Genomic DNA, 16,069 nt, shown 5'->3' on the forward strand with positions numbered 1-16,069 from the left:
ACTGTACCTACCTCCCAGGGATATAGTCACCGTCAAATGTGATAATGGGGTTACTCTGCTCCTTGGCCTGCACAGAACATTTTGTTTTTATTTTATGATTATTTTTTTTTTCCGGTACGCAGGCCTCTCACTGTCGTGGCCTCTCCCGTTGCGGAGCACAGGCTCCGGACGCGCAGGCTCAGCGGCCATGGCTCACGGGCCCAGCCGCTCCGCGGCATGTGGGATCCTCCCGGACCGGGGCACGAACCCGTGTCCCCTGCATTGGCAGGCGGATTCTCAACCACTGCGCCACCAGGGAAGCCCCTGCACAGAACATTTTGGTGAGCCCTAAGAGCAGGGGCTGGGTTTTCGGTTCACCTCTGAATCCTTTGGCTTTAAAGCCTCCGTAAATCGTTAGCCCAGACCCCTCACCTCCCACCCCAGGCTGGGTTAAAGAATCTCCTTGGGGTCCTCCTAGAAAAGGCATGAATCCTATTATCCCCTATTAATGCTTTGAGGGAGGAGCTTGTGTACCATCTATGTCAGATGAAGAAATTGGGGCAGAAGAAAGTCAAGGTTACCTGCTCAGGGTCACATAGTATCTGTTGCTTTGGGTTGTTTCTTCCCTCTCCCATCTCAGTTTGGGAGGACTGTTTTGCTCCAACCCTACCCGGCAACTTGCCTGTTACAGAGTGGTTGCTCTGGGCTGTGATGAAGAAATGAAGGAGTGAGCCCCACTTTGATGCCCACCCTTGCATATCCTGGTAGGACCCCGAAAGGGCCTCACCCCCATTCGCTCCCATGCTCCAACCCTCCACCTCCCTCCGTGGCTCACACACGACTTAAACCTGGGGCCGCCCTCCGCCCCACAGGTCACTGGACTTCAGCCTTGAGGGGTAGAGAAGGGAGAAGACCAGAGAAGGGGAGAAAACCTTAAACTGGAGGGAGCGAGAACCTGAGAGGGACGGAGGATAAACTTCCCCCTCCCTTCCCTCCTCCTCCTCTTCCACCCGCCAAGTGTGGCCACCCGGGTTCAGATCCTGCGCTGACCTCGAGAAGCTGTGTGACCTTGGTCAGGTGAGCTAGCAACCTCCCTCGATTACAGTTTCTCATCCGTAAAATGGGGACGTTATATTAGTATACCTTCCCAGGAGGATTAAAGACATCGCATGACTAATGGCGAATCCTGGCAGGCAGCGTGAGTGCTACAGTTCAGTGCTGTGTCACTCTGGATGTGCATAACATGTCAGATGTGGTGCTCTAACCTCACAGCAGCCCAAAGTCAGTGCCATTGTCTCCATTATCGTTTTCCATAGAAATTCAGTTACACAAGTAGTAGATGATTATGAGCTCATTAAAAATCTCAAAGACTAGGGGTTCCCTGGCGGTCCAGCGGTTGGGATTCCGTGCTTTCACTGCGGAGGGAGCGGGTTTGATCCTTGGTTGGGGAAATAGGATCCCGCAGGTGGCGTGGCAAAAAAAGAAAAAAAGAAAAATCTCAAAGACAGCATGCAAAGAATCCCTTCAACTCCTCACTCCCTGGACCTGCCCATTTCAGCCCTCAGGCCCAGCCCTCAATCTGCGGGAACACCTAAGTTTTCTCATGTTCTCAGTTCTGCTGCCCGAACAGGTCTGGACTGGTTCCATTATTTTCTATCTTTTTACCAAAGGAGACCCACCCTTGGACAGCTGACAGAAGGCCCTGCCCAGGGTCCAGAGGTCACTGGCTCCTGGTGTCACTTTGGGAATGTCACATTCCCCCTTTGTCTCCAAATCTAAAGTAAATTCCACCTGCATTTAATTCTGTGTTATTTCAACATAAGCTTCCGGAATAAGAAGTGGCTGGAGGAGATCCAGAGGGCGAGGATGCAGAAGGTCCCTCTTCTGTCTGTTCTTAGTGCTGGAGGCCCCAGGAAACCCTGGCCTCAGCTCTTTACATCCAGAGTTGATGCCAGCTGGCTCCATGGCCAAGCTCAGCTGGGCGATGCTGGGGTCACAGCGGTGACAGAGTCAGCTTTGCCTCTAGTGGGGTAGTCAGATCAGTCACATTGACTGCCCAGTATGGTCTGGGCTGGGATGGGGGAAGCACAGGCAGAGGGGTCAGGTCCTGGAAAGGGGAGGCACAGGGGACTGTGGGAACCCAGAGTACGTGCCCGCCCCAGCCTGGGAGTAGTGGGTATCAGGGAGGTCTTCCTGGAGGAGAGCATATGTGCTTCTGAAGAATGCGTAGAGGAAGATCATGGGGAAGAGTGTTCCCTGCAGTGGGAACGGCATGTTGGAAGGTTCAGAGTAGAGGAACTCAGGGTTGTGGATGATGCTTTCAGCACAGAGTGCTGGAGGCAAGTGTGGGAGTTGGTGTCTCACCTCAAGGAGGGGCAGGACTTGGGAGGAAAGAGGGGAGCAAACATTCCACACATATGCGCTAACATACAGTATTCTTCTCTTTCTGACTTACTTCACGCTGCATGACAGTCTCTAGGTCCGTTACCCCCTACATTTAAATCCCCGTAGGGACCTGAGAGATGACCAGCAAGTGATTTGGGCTGCTTCATCAGGCCCCCTTCTCCAGCTGTCTTTCGCTCTCACCTCTGGGGTCTTCCGCCTCCCGGAGCGTGCCTTTGACTGTCGGCTTGTGTGATGACCCCCTCCCCGATGTCTTCCCGTGTTTCTCTGATTTGTGCCCCTTCCTCCCGCTTCTTTGAAGCTCCTGTACTTGTAGCCTTCCCTCGCAGTCCTTCAGTAATCTTCACCCGACTGTCATCTGTTCTGCTGAGATGCAACATCTGTGGTTGTTTGATTTCATCCAAGTGTGAGCTCCTCTCAGTTTCTTCTTTGCATATTCTTCTGCAATCCAGCCACCACTGCTCTGCGGAGTGGAACTGCTTAACGGGCAGTTCTCACCCACGCTGATGTGCTCCCAGAAGGAGGGGGGAGTTCCTCTCCTTCTGCCTCACTCAAATCCCCAGTTCCTGAAGTCTGTCTCCACTGCATCAGCTCCCCTGTCTCTGCTTTCAACCCCAGGCCAACTTTCCAAGTCTACGACTGAAGAAGGAAGCCACATCCCCCCTGCCCTTGACCTTTTACACGCCAAAGGGAGGCTGAAGGGACAATAAGGGGGAGGGTTGTAATGGAGAAGGCTCGGGGGGTGGGGGAGGGGGAGTGCTCTTTTCTTCAGGGAGCTTGCTGTGCCCGGGAGAGGAGGGGAAGGAGACTTTGCCACTTTGCACTCCCCACAGGCAGATGCAGGAGAGGATGTAGGCTCAGGAGAGGATTTGGTGGACATGGGGGCAATTTATTCTCTCTCCCTTCTGTAAGAATCCAGGTATTAATGTCAGTGGGGTGGGTTTGGGATTCTCAGCTTCTAGAATGCAATGATTCAAACCCCTTCTAAAGCTTTCCTGGGGCGGCAAGGGGGGCTCTCAGAGCTGGGCTGTGCTTGGTGGGACTGGATCTCTCATTTCTCTCCACACCTTCTCTCACCCTCACCTGCCGCTGACATAGAGGAAAGGTTCGGGACTGGGGCACAACTCAGCTTCAGGGCTGTAAACTGACACTGCACAAAGCACCTCAGCCTCTTCTTTGGAATTCTCCCTCCCTTTTCATCCGTGCCTCACCCAGGGAGAGAATATCAGGGGACCTTTACCTGGGCTTTGGGCGGCCCAGGAAGGATTAAGAACAGTTCTCAGGTACCAGCAGTTCACACCGTCAGGTGCTCTGCTAAGCCTGTGACATGCTTGAGTTCACTGAGTTCCCTCAACAACCTTTTGGTGCAGAGAGCAACATCCCCATTTGTCAGACAAGGTCACCGAGGCTCAGCAAGGAGTGGTCCCTTATCTAGGACACCCAGAAAGGATGAGGCAGAGCTGCCATTCATGCCCAGGTCTGCCTCATTCCAGAGTCCTCGCCTCCGTAACATCTACTGATTCACTAAACATTCCTCGAGCACTTATGTGTCAAGCAATGTGGACATAGTAGCAAACAGACATAAGTCTTGCTCTCCTGGGGTTTAATTTCTAGGAGGGCAGAGAGGCTGTAAATAGATAAACACGTGTCTATTCTAATGTCAGGGAGTAGTGAGTGCCTCAGGGAATACAGCAGGTAACAGCTGCAGAGGAGTGGAGGTGGCTCTTTCTGATAGAAGGGTCAGAGCAGGCTTCTGTGAGGAGACTTTGAGCAAACACCTGAATGAAGTGAGGGAATGAGCCGAGCAGATGAGTCGGGAGAACAGAGAAGACAGTCTGTGGAGCTAAACCCAGCTTGCAGACTTTTAAAAATGTGTTTCACATGGTATTAGAAGAGGACTTGAGTCAACCAAATTCCATCACCAAATCCTCCCAATTTCTTTTTTTTTTAACTGAAGTATAGTTCATTTACAATGTTGTGTTAGTTTCAGGTGTACCGCCAAGTGATTCAGCTGTATATATTATATATATATTTGTATGTAAGGTATATATACTTGTTCAGATTCTTTTCCATTATAGGTTATTACAAAATAGTGAATATAGTTCCTTGTTGTTTATCTATTTTATATATAGTTTGTGTGAATATGTTAATCCCAAACTCCTAATTTATCCCCCCACCACCTTCCCCTTTGGTAACCGTAAGTCTGTTTTCTATGTCTGTGAGTCTATTTCTGCTTTGTAAATAAGTTCATTTGTATCATTATTTTAGATTCCACATATAAGTGACATCACATGGTATTTGTCTTTCTCTGTCTGACTTACTTCACTTAATATGATAATCTTTAAGTCCACCCATGTTGCTGCAAATGGTATTATTTCAATCTTTTTTATGGCTGAATAATCATCCACTGTATATATACGTATACCACAATTTCTTTATCCATTCACCTCTCGATGGACATTTAGGTTGCTTCCATTTTTGGCTATTGTCCATAGTGCTGCTATGAGCATTGGGGTATATGTATCTGTTCGAATTAGAGTTTTCCCCGTATATATCCCCAGGAGTGGGATTGCTGGATCATATGGTAACTCTACTTTTAGTTTTTTAAGGAACCGCCATACTGTTTTTCATAGTGGCTGCACCAATTTACATTCCCACCAACAGTGTAGGAGGGTTCCTTTTTCCCCCCGCCCATACCAGTACTTGTTATTTGTAGACTTTTGGACAGTGGCCATTCTGACTGGTGTGTGTTAACTACTCCCAATTTCTGATTCCTTTGAAGACCCGGAGCCGTGTCCTTTGGGGCTACTCCATCCTCCCTCCCCAGACATGGCATCTAGTATGGCCCCTGTGCACAGCCCATCTACCCAGGTGCAGAGTGGAGCTGTCCAGGTACCAGGCTCTGAAGAAAAGTTCTCATGGAAAAAAAAACATTCTCATGGACAATGCAGAGGAGCTTGGAGCCTTCAAAGAGTTCCCTTCCACTGTGGGATAGTGAAGCCAGCACTGGGACGTCTATGCCCAAACTCCCCCTATTCCTTGATACCCAACCTAGAGGAGCACATGGGTGCTTAGAGAGCATGTAACCAAAACAAACAAATTAAAAACACAGTTCACTAAAAAAAAAAAAAAAAAAAAAATACACACGCAGTTCATTCACGTATTCAATATGCAGCTCATTTATTCAATAAGCAGCTCTAATGCTAGGAATCACCCAGGAGGCTCTGGCAGTCATACTCTGGTCAAAGGCTGGCAACCATTCTGACTGGTCAGTGCCCACGCCAAACACTTGCAAAGACTTTTCCCACTGAAACTGTTATTCAGGCCCATCCTTCACCCCTCAGCTTCTCCCTCTCTCTGCCCTTCAGTCTCCCTTCCCTGCAGCTCATGACTCTGTAGACTTGAGGCTCCTCAATAACTCCCAGAACTCTTCCTGCAACCTCTCCAGTGCCTCTTCTGCAGCAGGAGATCTTGCAGTCAGAACACAAGAAAGACAAAAACTGCTAAAAGCTCTGTTCTTTCATGGGATCCAGGATTTGGGCTAACATCTGATCACAGTTCTGAGGTCAGCAAAATTATTATATATTATAGAATTAGAAAGGGATAATGGGACACTGTCCCTCAAAAGCCTCCTTCACTGTGAGTATGTAGGATTACGACTCTGTGCATTTGTCGAAACCCATAGAACTGTACAGCACAAAGAGTGAATTTTATCATATGTAAATTTTAAAAATCCACCAGGGTGTAGGGGAACTCAAAATGGAATACAAACTGTAACAACTGAACCTAACTGTATGACCAATTATATACTGTATTTACGTAACTGTTTTACTTTAAAAGGGTGGGGATGAAAAGAACTAACTGAAGTAACTTTGGGAAAAAGAAACTTGACTGTATATTGTATGGCTAACGACAAAAATAACTGTACACAAATACTACACTCTAGTTAGTAAATTTATTTCTCACTGGGTATGGGTTAGCAATTGTGAGACTATTTTATGTACATATAAAAGTTGAACAGATAAGGAAATATATTGTAAAAAAAAAATGAGAGTCAAATTCTTGCTATCAAGGAAAGAATTTTCATGGGACTTCCCTGGTGATGCAGTGGTTAAGAATATGCCTGCCAATGCAGGGGACACGGGTTCGAGGCCTGGTCTAGGAAGATCCCACATGCTGTGGAGCAACTAAGCCCATGCGCCACAACTACTGAGCCCGCGTGCCACAACGACTGAAGCCTACGTGCCTAGAGCCCGTGCTCTGCAACAAGAGAAGTCACCACTATGAGAAGCCTGTACACAGCTACAAAGAGTATCCACAGCTCGCCGCAACTAGAGAAATCCCTCGCACAGCAATGAAGACCCAACACAGCCAAAAATTAATTAATTAATTAATTTTAAAAAAGAATGTTCAAATAGGGAAAGCTAGAATGGACCCTGTGTGTTAGATCAAAATCAGAGATATCAATATGAATTGTTTTTGAGAGAGAAAGAGAGAGACCTCTCCAAGTTTCATCCACTGAGAGGGCCAATAAGCAAGGATATCCCACTAGCAATAAGCCCAGCTAATACCCAGATCTTGGTTTCTAAATACCATCTTCCAATAAAAGGAATCAGGACTCTTTAGAGAAGTGGTTGATTCCGGGGCTGGGACAGGGAAAATATAAAAACATTTATGGGAATTCCCTGGCGGTCCAGTGGTTAGGACTCTGTGCTTCCATTGCAGGAGCCATGGGTTTGATCCTTGGTCAAGGAACTAAGATCCCGCAAGCCGGAAGGCGCATATGTGGCTCAGATTCTGGTAGGTGAGTGAGCATAGTGGTGGAGAAAGAGCTAATTCTCTTCCGATTGCTATTTCCTCTATGGGATAAGAAACGGGACCACCAACAGAGTGATGTGGAAGGAAAAGGTCATGGGGGTTTGAGGGAGCAGGAAACAGTGTAACAGTTGGGGCTTAAGGAGAGGCTAATTAGAGGTGAGGAAGGTTCAGCTGCCCTTGGTGTGTTTCAGTTTCTCCACCAGCGTTTCCCAGCTGGGTTGGGCTTTGCCCCCAAGTGGACATTAAATAATGACTGGGGTCATTTTTTATTTTGTACAGCTGGGCGGAGGTCTGCTACTGACATCTAGTGGGTAGAGGCCAGAGATACTGCTAAACATCCTACCACTCATAGAACAGTCCCCCCCACCCCAAAAGGAGCAGAGTTGGGAAGGAGAAGGGATGTCTTTGCATGTCCAAAGCTGAGGATGGGATGGGACGAAGAAGTGAGAGGGTTTGCGGAGTGGAATTAGGCCTGGGGAATGCAGGTGGAATACGGGGCCTGACCACTCTCACGGGCCGAGAAAGGCATGAAGGCAGGTCTCTTCTTGAAGGACTGATTGGCATCCAGAAAATGCTCAAGGTTGAATTCCCAGGGCGTCAGAAATTGGCTGCGGTCTTGGTGGACTGTATTAAAGAGGGTGAGCAGATCCGTGCCCCGCGTGGGTGGAGAGGCCGAATCAGCGGTGGTAGAAGGGCTGGGAGGTTCCCAGACTAGGGTTTCCACTGTACAGAGCTGGGAGTCCTGGGGACATGATAAGGGGTGGTGGAGCATAGGACTCCACAGGGGTCCAGGAAGTCTAGGGTGTGGGAGTCTAGAGTTCTCAGTGATGGGTGCTGGAAATGGTTTTGTTGGGGTCTGAGGCAGGGGTGCGGGATACCCCCCTTGTAGGAACAGATTTGGGGTTCCTGGGGTGGGAGTGCGGTCTCTGAGAACAGTATTTAGGTAAGGGGCTCCCCAGGATGAAGTCTCAGACCTTGGGGATTTCAGAGAGGGGTTTTAGGAAAGGAACGTGTCATAGGGAAGAGGTCTGGGGTTCAGGACGTGGTCTAGTCCACTATGGTGTGGCATAGGGCTGAGTTTCTGGATTTAAGGGCCTCAGGTGTCTGTTGCTAGGGCTTGGGTTTCCAGTTGCTAAAGTCCGGGGTGCTGATTGCTAGGGCCTGGGATGTTCCTTGCTAGAGCCGCAGACGCCTGTCGCAAGAGCCTGGGATGCCTCTTCCTAAGGTTTCAGGTGTCGTTTGCCAGGTGTCCAGCGCACGTCGGGTAGCAGGAAGCCTTGAAAAGTCGTGTCCCGAGTGACGCGGTGAGGAGAGCTCATGGGATGACGTCTGCGCAGCGCTGCACCGTGTGGATCTCCGCATCTGTGTAAGGCATGGCCGCTCGGCCCTCCAGCGCAGGCAGCCACGAGCGTCCCAACACGCGGTCGATCTCCTCCTGCACGCGGGCTGGAGGTGGAGGGGGGAGCGTTGTTGCGGGTATCAGCAGGCTTGACTGTGCTGAGAAGAGGTGTGTGCGTGCGTGTGCAAGGGGTCCAGTCAATGCTTTCCAGTCGGGGGGCGGGGGGCGCTGCAGGGGTGCATGTGAAGTTTAGCCGGAGCTTCGGAAGGAGGCCTTGAGTTTAGAGATGTAGGTGAGGGCGTAAGTTTCGTTCGTGCCAGGGCTCCTAGGGGCGGGGTTGTGCGGAGGGGGTTCGGGGCTGCTTGGGGTCCAGGCCCCTGATGGGATTGCCGGCGGGACTTCGAGGACCAGGGCTGCAGGAGGATGGATGGATGGAGTGAGCGGGGTGTGCGGGAGAGCTGGGAAATCGGGGGCGAAGCAGGCGGCAAAGACCCAGTCGGTCTCCGCACAGCGTCCTGGAGGCCAAGGCTTCGCCAAAGACCCAGAGGTGGGGTTTGGGGAGGCGGGGTCGCACACTGTGCGGTGCGGGCCGTTCAGACTGCGTGGGAGGAGATGGGTTCCTGGGGAGGCCCGGTGGCTGAGGCTCTGGGGCCGGGCTCTGGGCGGGCTGCGCGAGTTGTGGGGGCGGGGTCAGAGGTGGGCGGCAAAGCAAGGTCATGCGGGCGGGGTCTGGGTCCCGGCAGACCCGGCAGGCTGTGTGGACCGCGGGGACCACGTGGGTGGGGTCAGCCTCCGGTGGGCTTGCGGGTTTGGCTGTGCGACCCAGGCGCGAGCTGGAGGCTCTCACTCCAGACACACTGGGCGGGAGCTCATTGTTTGTGGGCGAGGCTTCGAGGCGGGAGGGGCGGGTGTGCTCGACCGCGCCTTGTGGGCGGGTCTCCCCACCAGGCTCCCGGCGCTCGCACCTGCACTTTTGGATACTTCATGAGCGCGAGGAAAGCGTGGCGCAGCGTCTCGGAGCCTCCAAAGAGCAGATTGTGTGTGGTCATCAGCAGAGTATCCATGTGGAAGTGGCTCAGCGGGTCCTGCCTCTCCTGCGGGGGATAAGAGGTGGGGATGTGAGCTAAGGCGGGGGGGGGGGTGGCGGGGGGAGATCCTGCGGGCTCGGATCCTGTGCGACCCGTTCCCCACAGACCTGCACAACTGTTACTGGGTGCCACTTCAGCCCCTCCTCTCTTTAACTTTCTTTCCTTGGGGGAGCTGGGGAGCGCGGAAGGGCAGGGTAGGGAGAATCTCAGCCGCGGGGCCCACAATAACAAATCCTTAAGGATTTCTTAAAGAGCTGTTAATTGGCGGAGGCCCCGAGTGGCCCCAGCGGGGCCAGGTGTTCCAGCTTAACTTCCCAGACGTGGGGAGATTAGACCGAAACGCGCTCAGCTCGGGATCCTTGTTGGTTTGAGGCAGGATAGCAGGTCAGACCAGAGATGAGACTTCCAGGCAGGGCTTACCTGTGCCATCCTGGTAAGGAAGCAATCAATGAAGTCCTGCGGAGAGTTTGGGTCGAGGGAGGCCTGGTTGGTGGTCACAGACGCTGCGGGCGATGAGGTCCTTCATGCGTCCGAAGTTCTGGAAAAGGTGTTGGTGCAGCCCGGGTACCCAGTCCAGGAGGCTCGGAAAGATATTGTACCGCTGAGGATGGAGCAGAGCTGTAGGGTTTAGGAGGAACAGGCAGGCAGGAAGGTAGGGTGTGTGTGTGTGTGTGTGTGTGTGTGTGTGTGTGTGTGTGTGTGTGTGTGTGTGTGTGTGTGTGTGTGTGTGTGTGTGTGTGTGTGTGTGTGTGTGTGTGTGTGTGTGTAGCGTGGGGCGGGGGCTATGTGTAGGTGGATCCCCTGTGGAGTGGAGCGGGCCACATACCTCGGGGGCGGGGTCAGACAGAAAGGGGCGGGGCCTGGCAGCGCCAATCGCAATTCCTTCCCTGCCCACTGCTTCCCCTATATCCCTGGAAGGGCTGGACCCCCAACCCTGTCACCCGTGGAACTAGGCCTCCTGACCTCTCCCCAGGGGCTGCTCATGATTTGGAAGTTGTCATTGATGGGGTGGGTAATGGTGAGCAGACGTTTATCTTCGTAGTCGAAACGGGTGCCGAAGATCACGGAGCAGATAATGTTGGACTCCAAGCGGCTCAGCACAAACTTGGGGTCGAAGGGCTCGCCTGAGGGTGAGGGGCTAACGGGTCGGCGGCTCGGCTCGGGAGACGCAGTGTGCAACACACCAGACCCCAGGCAGTAGTAACACCAGTAGCAGCACAGAACACACGCTCCTGGCCACCTAACATGCAGCATAACAACACCCCAAAAGTATCTGGCAACATAACAGGCAGCACAGAATCCACACCATCCTGCAGCACATAGACGACAATACCAAACGGCCATACAGGATATTCTCGGCAACACAGCTCACGGCATACACAACATACAGCACAATACTACACACAGTGTCTGACAATACTACAGCCTCACTTGGCAATGACACACAGCAACGCAACCTAACACCCAATGATCCGAAGACCCAAAAGATCATAGAAACCAACACGAAAACAACACATTCCTGCATTAGCCATCACATGATAGCACAGCCCAGAATACTGAATCTGGAGTTACATAGACATAGTTTGGATCTTCGCTTGGACTCTTAGTCTAGGCATGACCTAGGCGAACCGACTTCCCTTCTCTGAGCCTCAGTTTTCTCATCTGTAAAATGGGCTTGATGATAGTCTTCTCCTCGTGGGGCTGTTATAAGGAGTCAGTGAGTGTGTGGCTGGGAAGTGCTTAGCTAAGGGCCTGACCCATCATGAGCCAAACCAAGGTGGTGTGGTAGGCTGAGTAATGGCCCCCTTTCCAAAGATGTCCATGTCCCAATTTCCAAGAACCTGTGCCTATGTGATTCAGTTAAGGATCTTGGGATGGGAGATTATTCTGGATTATCTGGGTGGGCCTAATGTAATCACAAGGGTCCTTATAAGAGGGAGGCAGAAGGGTCTGAGTAGAAAAGGTGATGTGGACTTCCCTGGTGGCGCAGTGGTTAAGAATCCGCCTGCCAATGCAGGGGACATGGGTTCGAACCCTGGTCGGGGAAGATCCCACATGCCGCGGAGCAACTAAGCCCGTGCGCCACAACAACCGAGCCTGCGCTCTAGAGCCCGCGAGCCACAACTACTGAAGCCCGCGCGTGCCTAGAGCCCGTGCTCCACAACAAGAGAGGCCACCGCAATGAGAGACCCGCACACCGCAACGAAGAGTAGCCCCCGCTCACTGCAACTAGAGAAAGCCTGAGTGCAGCAACGAAGACCCAACGCAGCCAAAAATAAATAAAATAAATTTATATTTTAAAAAAAAGAAAAGAAAAAGACAGGGTAGTCTCTACAGCCACTAAACACCTCCCGCTGGTCCACAAGAGCCTGCTTCACAGCTTGGTACCCGCTGAGGTCCACCACCCGCCTGGGCCCCAGGTACACTGAACCGAAATCCTTGTTCAGCTGAGGGTAAGAAGACAGAGGTCACAGAGGGGTCTGGGCCATGAGACCCCTCTCCCCCTTGTCCCTCCCCCTCACCCAAGCCTAAGCCTTTGACCTTGGTGAGGGAGGTCAGCATGTTTTGGGAGCGAAGCTGCAGCAAGTTTCCCAGGAGTGGGAGGGGTCTGGGGCCTGGGGGCAGCTGGTCTTTGCCCCTTGAGCCGATGGTCAGGAACAGACAGACGAGAGCCAGGAGTAGGAGCAAATGGCTGTGCTTATGCTGTCCATGGTGAAGGCCCCTGCAGTCACTTGGGGGGAGGGGAGTAGGGGGGCTTGGGGGAGGGCTGTGGGGGGCTTGAGGGAGGGGGTGGGCGGGTAAAATGGGGAGAAGGCAGCTCTGGGGAGGGAGTGGGATTCCTTCACTCCTCATCTCCTGGAACTTGCCTTCCCCAGACCCTGGAAATGGGTGCAGATGGAGAGAAGAAAGGAAGTAGACAGAGGCAGAGACAGGGAGAGGCCAGGGGACAGGGGAAGGGAGACAGAGAGAGAAAAAGGGCATGAGGTAGTCAAAATACAGAGAGACAGACAGAAATCGAGGCAGATGGAGAGGGACAGAAGAGAGAGACAGACAGACACTAAGAGAGCCAGAGAGGTACAATTGGAGATGATGAGACAGAAATGAGAGTGAGATATCCAAATATCTATGGATGTCTACCTATCATTTATCTATCTTTTTAAAAAAATTTATTTATTTATTTATTTATGGCTGTGTTGGGTCTTCGTTGCGGTGCGCGGGCTTCTCATTGCGTTGGCCTTTCTTGGTGTGGAGCACAGGCTCTAGGCACATGGGCTTCAGCAGTTGTGGCACGCGGTCTCAGTAGTTGTGGCTCGTGGGCTCTAGAGCACAGGCTCAGTAGTTGTGGTGGGCTCAGCTGCTCCGCGACATGTGGGATCTTCCTGGACCAGGGCTCAAACCCGTGTCCCCTGCATTGGCAGGCGGATTCCCAACCACTGCGCCACCAGGGAAGTCCCCTATCTATCATTTATCATCTAATATCTTTCATGAGACTGACTCTCACACAGATATAGTGATAAAGAGAGATAGAGACACACAGGACAGAGACAGATAAATCAAGACACAGAAATAACCAGACAGAGAAAATCACAGAGAGGCAAACAGAGAGAGACTAGAGAAAGGAGATAGAACTAGAGAGACACAGAGCTAGAGAAAGAGAAGAGAGAGATGGAGAGACAGAGATATATAGTTACTGAGAGACGTAGACGTGGACACTGAAAGATAGACAGGAAGAGGGTGAGAGACAGACAGAGAGAGGAAGAGGCAGAGCCAAACCCAGAGGCTGATGGAGAAGAGAGTGACAGAGACAGAAAAGAGAGATACACAGAGACAGAGAGACATGGAGAGAGACAGAGAGAGACAGACAGACAGGGAGTGTTAGACAGAGACACTCAGAGACAGAGACCAAGACAAACTTGAGACAGAGGGAAGGCAGAAGCAGAAACAGACAGAAAGGTGTCCTGAACCCAGGGGTCACATTGCAGAGAGAGATGCCTCTGGCTGGGTAAAGCATTAGTACACAGTGTCCAGTGCCCATTCCCGGCTCGGAGCTCTGAAACACTTCGATAAGTGAGAGAACAGAGCCCCCGAGAGAGCCCCCGAGGGACAGACCCAGAGACCCTGAGAGCCCACAGAGGAGTTGACAAGGGAGACCCCAGCCAATCTCAGAGACAGGGAGATGGAGCCATTGACCCCCTCTCTTAAGAGCTACCCCCTCCTCTGTGATCTGCCCTTTACCTGTTGAGCTGTTGGGACAGCTGAGGTGTGTTCTGGAGGGTCTGGTCTGACTGGCAGTGGCTGTTCCAGATGTGTGCTCAGGAGCTCTGAATGTGTCTGGGGGGAGGGGCTGCTCTTAAATCATCTCTGTCCGCACCACCTTGCCCCCCTTTTTCCTAGTTCTCCCAGTGACTTTTAATCCCTCCCATCTTCCTGCATTATTTGCATGGGTCTGAGGCTCACAGCGATCTGCAATGATGCCCTGAGTGGGTTCCTTGGGAACCCCACCTCCTCCTCCTATAGGCTCACCTCAGCTCTTCTCACTGTGGCCAGTGGTGTCCATTTGCCCTGGATTGGGGTGAAGTCTTCTCCATTTTTTGCCTCTGGGGACCCTGGATCTGGTGCTGGGTCTGGTTTGGGGTTACAGAGCTCTGGCAAAATGAAGGGGCAAGGATGGGGGCAGGATCTCTGTCCTGGACAGAAGTTTTCTCATTCTCTGGGGGCCCATTTTCACAACTCTTCTCACCTTTTTCTGTCTCTTGCAGTTTGTCTCTGAAATTCTGTATGCATCTCTCTTTGCTTCTGCTTCTGAAACTTTTTGTCTCTTTTTATGTCTCTGTCTCTCTCATTCTCCCTCCCTTTGTGTCTCTGGGTCTCTATCTTTCACCCTCTATTCTATCTCTAATTCTCTTTGTGCCCTTTCTCTTTCTCTCTGCTTCTTTCTCCCTGTAATTTTTCTCAGTCACCATCTTCTCCTGACTGCCTGGGTGTCTCCCTGTCTCTTTTTCTTTCTGTCTCTCACACCTCCAAGAGCTGGACTGCAGTGAACAGGACTGAAGCCAGGCTAAGGTTGAAGGAGGATTTGGGAGAAGGGCGGGCCAGGCAGAAGCCTCAGGAGAAAGGACCTCAGACGTCAATGGTACCCCTGCTACTGCCCATGTACACCTCTGACCTCTGGTGGCCTTGGCCTTGCAGCAGCTTGAAGCAGGGTTTCAGTTCCCGGCCAGTGATTGTGGTCAGGTCACGGTGGTGAGAGCACCGATTCCTAGCCATAGACCACTCACTGGTCAGTGACAAGGCCCCTGGCCCTTCGGCTTTGCAGAAAAGAGTTCCCACAAAGGCAGAAAGTAGTGAAACAAGTAGAGTATTTATTAGGAGAAAAAAGTACCGTACGTGTGGATAGACACATGGGCAGACTCAGAGAGAGAGTCACGCCCTTGTGGCAGTTTAAATCACTTATTTCTTCCAGGTTTCCTTTGGCCTATCATTTTGATTTGCCTGGTTCAGCGTCCGTATTCAGTTTATCTCAGGACCCTGCCACGTGTACGTGCACATCTCCTAGCCGAGCTGGATTCTACCATAGAGGTCTGTGGGTAGCTAGTCTCACTTAGTATGGGGTGGCGCCCCCTCCCTTTTTGACCTCGAAGGAGCTTTCCTGCGCATGTGTAGTCGGGGAGGTCTCCTGGCTTAGAGAATGAGAAATAAGTGGTCTCTTATCTTCTATCTGGGTAGGGCCCAGCCTCCTCCCTCGATTGTCCTGCTATGGTTGTCTTGGAGTACTGAAATCCCCGCGGAGGGAGGCAGGGAGGCAGGATAATATTGTAATTTAACTTGGACTTGGTCACTGTCAGTCTCTCCACTGGGTGGTGCAGTTGAAGTGGTCCTGGTTTTTCTTGGCTTTGTCTTTACCCGGCTGAAAAAAATCTTTCCTGTTTAACTCAGTATTAGAAAAGGGGGTGGAGTGAATAATAATAGGTAACTTCGTATTGCTTACTGGGAACCAGGTGCTACCTCTGAGACTGGTGGCTAAGAGCTGGGCTTTGCTGCCAGACCCCAGCTTTGTCATCTTCTAGCTGTGTGGCCTTGGATATGTTCCTTCACCTCTCTGTGCCTCGGTTTTGTTTGTTTTTTTAAATATGTATTTATTTATGTATGTATTTATATATTTGGCTGCACCAGGTCTTAGTTGCAGCATGCGGGATCTTTAGTGGATGGGATCTTTAGTTGCGGCATGCGAACTCTTAGCTGCGGCGTGTGGGTTCTAGTTCCCTGACCAGGGATCAAACCGGGGCCCCCTGCATTGGGAGTGCGGAGTCTTAGCCACTGGACTGCCAGGAACGTCCCTGTGCCTCGGTTTTTACATCTATAAAATGAGAATCATAAAAAGGTCCACCTCTTGGAGTTATTAAGAGGATTAAATCCAGTATAGTGCTTAGGGCATTATATA

At 51.5% G+C, this 16,069-nt stretch overlaps 1 protein-coding gene across 1 annotated transcript; it reads right to left on the minus strand.

Annotated features, from left to right (window-relative positions):
* Nucleotides 1-6,805: 6,805 nt before the first annotated feature.
* Nucleotides 6,806-12,338, minus strand: CYP2F1 (cytochrome P450 family 2 subfamily F member 1). Its single transcript, XM_067019659.1, is given in 10 exon segments — nucleotides 6,806-7,860; nucleotides 8,465-8,524; nucleotides 8,527-8,645; nucleotides 9,503-9,633; nucleotides 10,048-10,113; nucleotides 10,115-10,228; nucleotides 10,591-10,751; nucleotides 11,945-12,074; nucleotides 12,169-12,317; nucleotides 12,320-12,338. Coding segments are annotated over 10 exon segments (1,143 nt in total). The 3' UTR covers nucleotides 6,806-7,666.
* Nucleotides 12,339-16,069: the final 3,731 nt, after the last annotated feature.

Source organism: Kogia breviceps, chromosome 18 (assembly GCF_026419965.1).
Source record: "Kogia breviceps isolate mKogBre1 chromosome 18, mKogBre1 haplotype 1, whole genome shotgun sequence".
NCBI lineage: Eukaryota > Metazoa > Chordata > Mammalia > Artiodactyla > Physeteridae > Kogia > Kogia breviceps.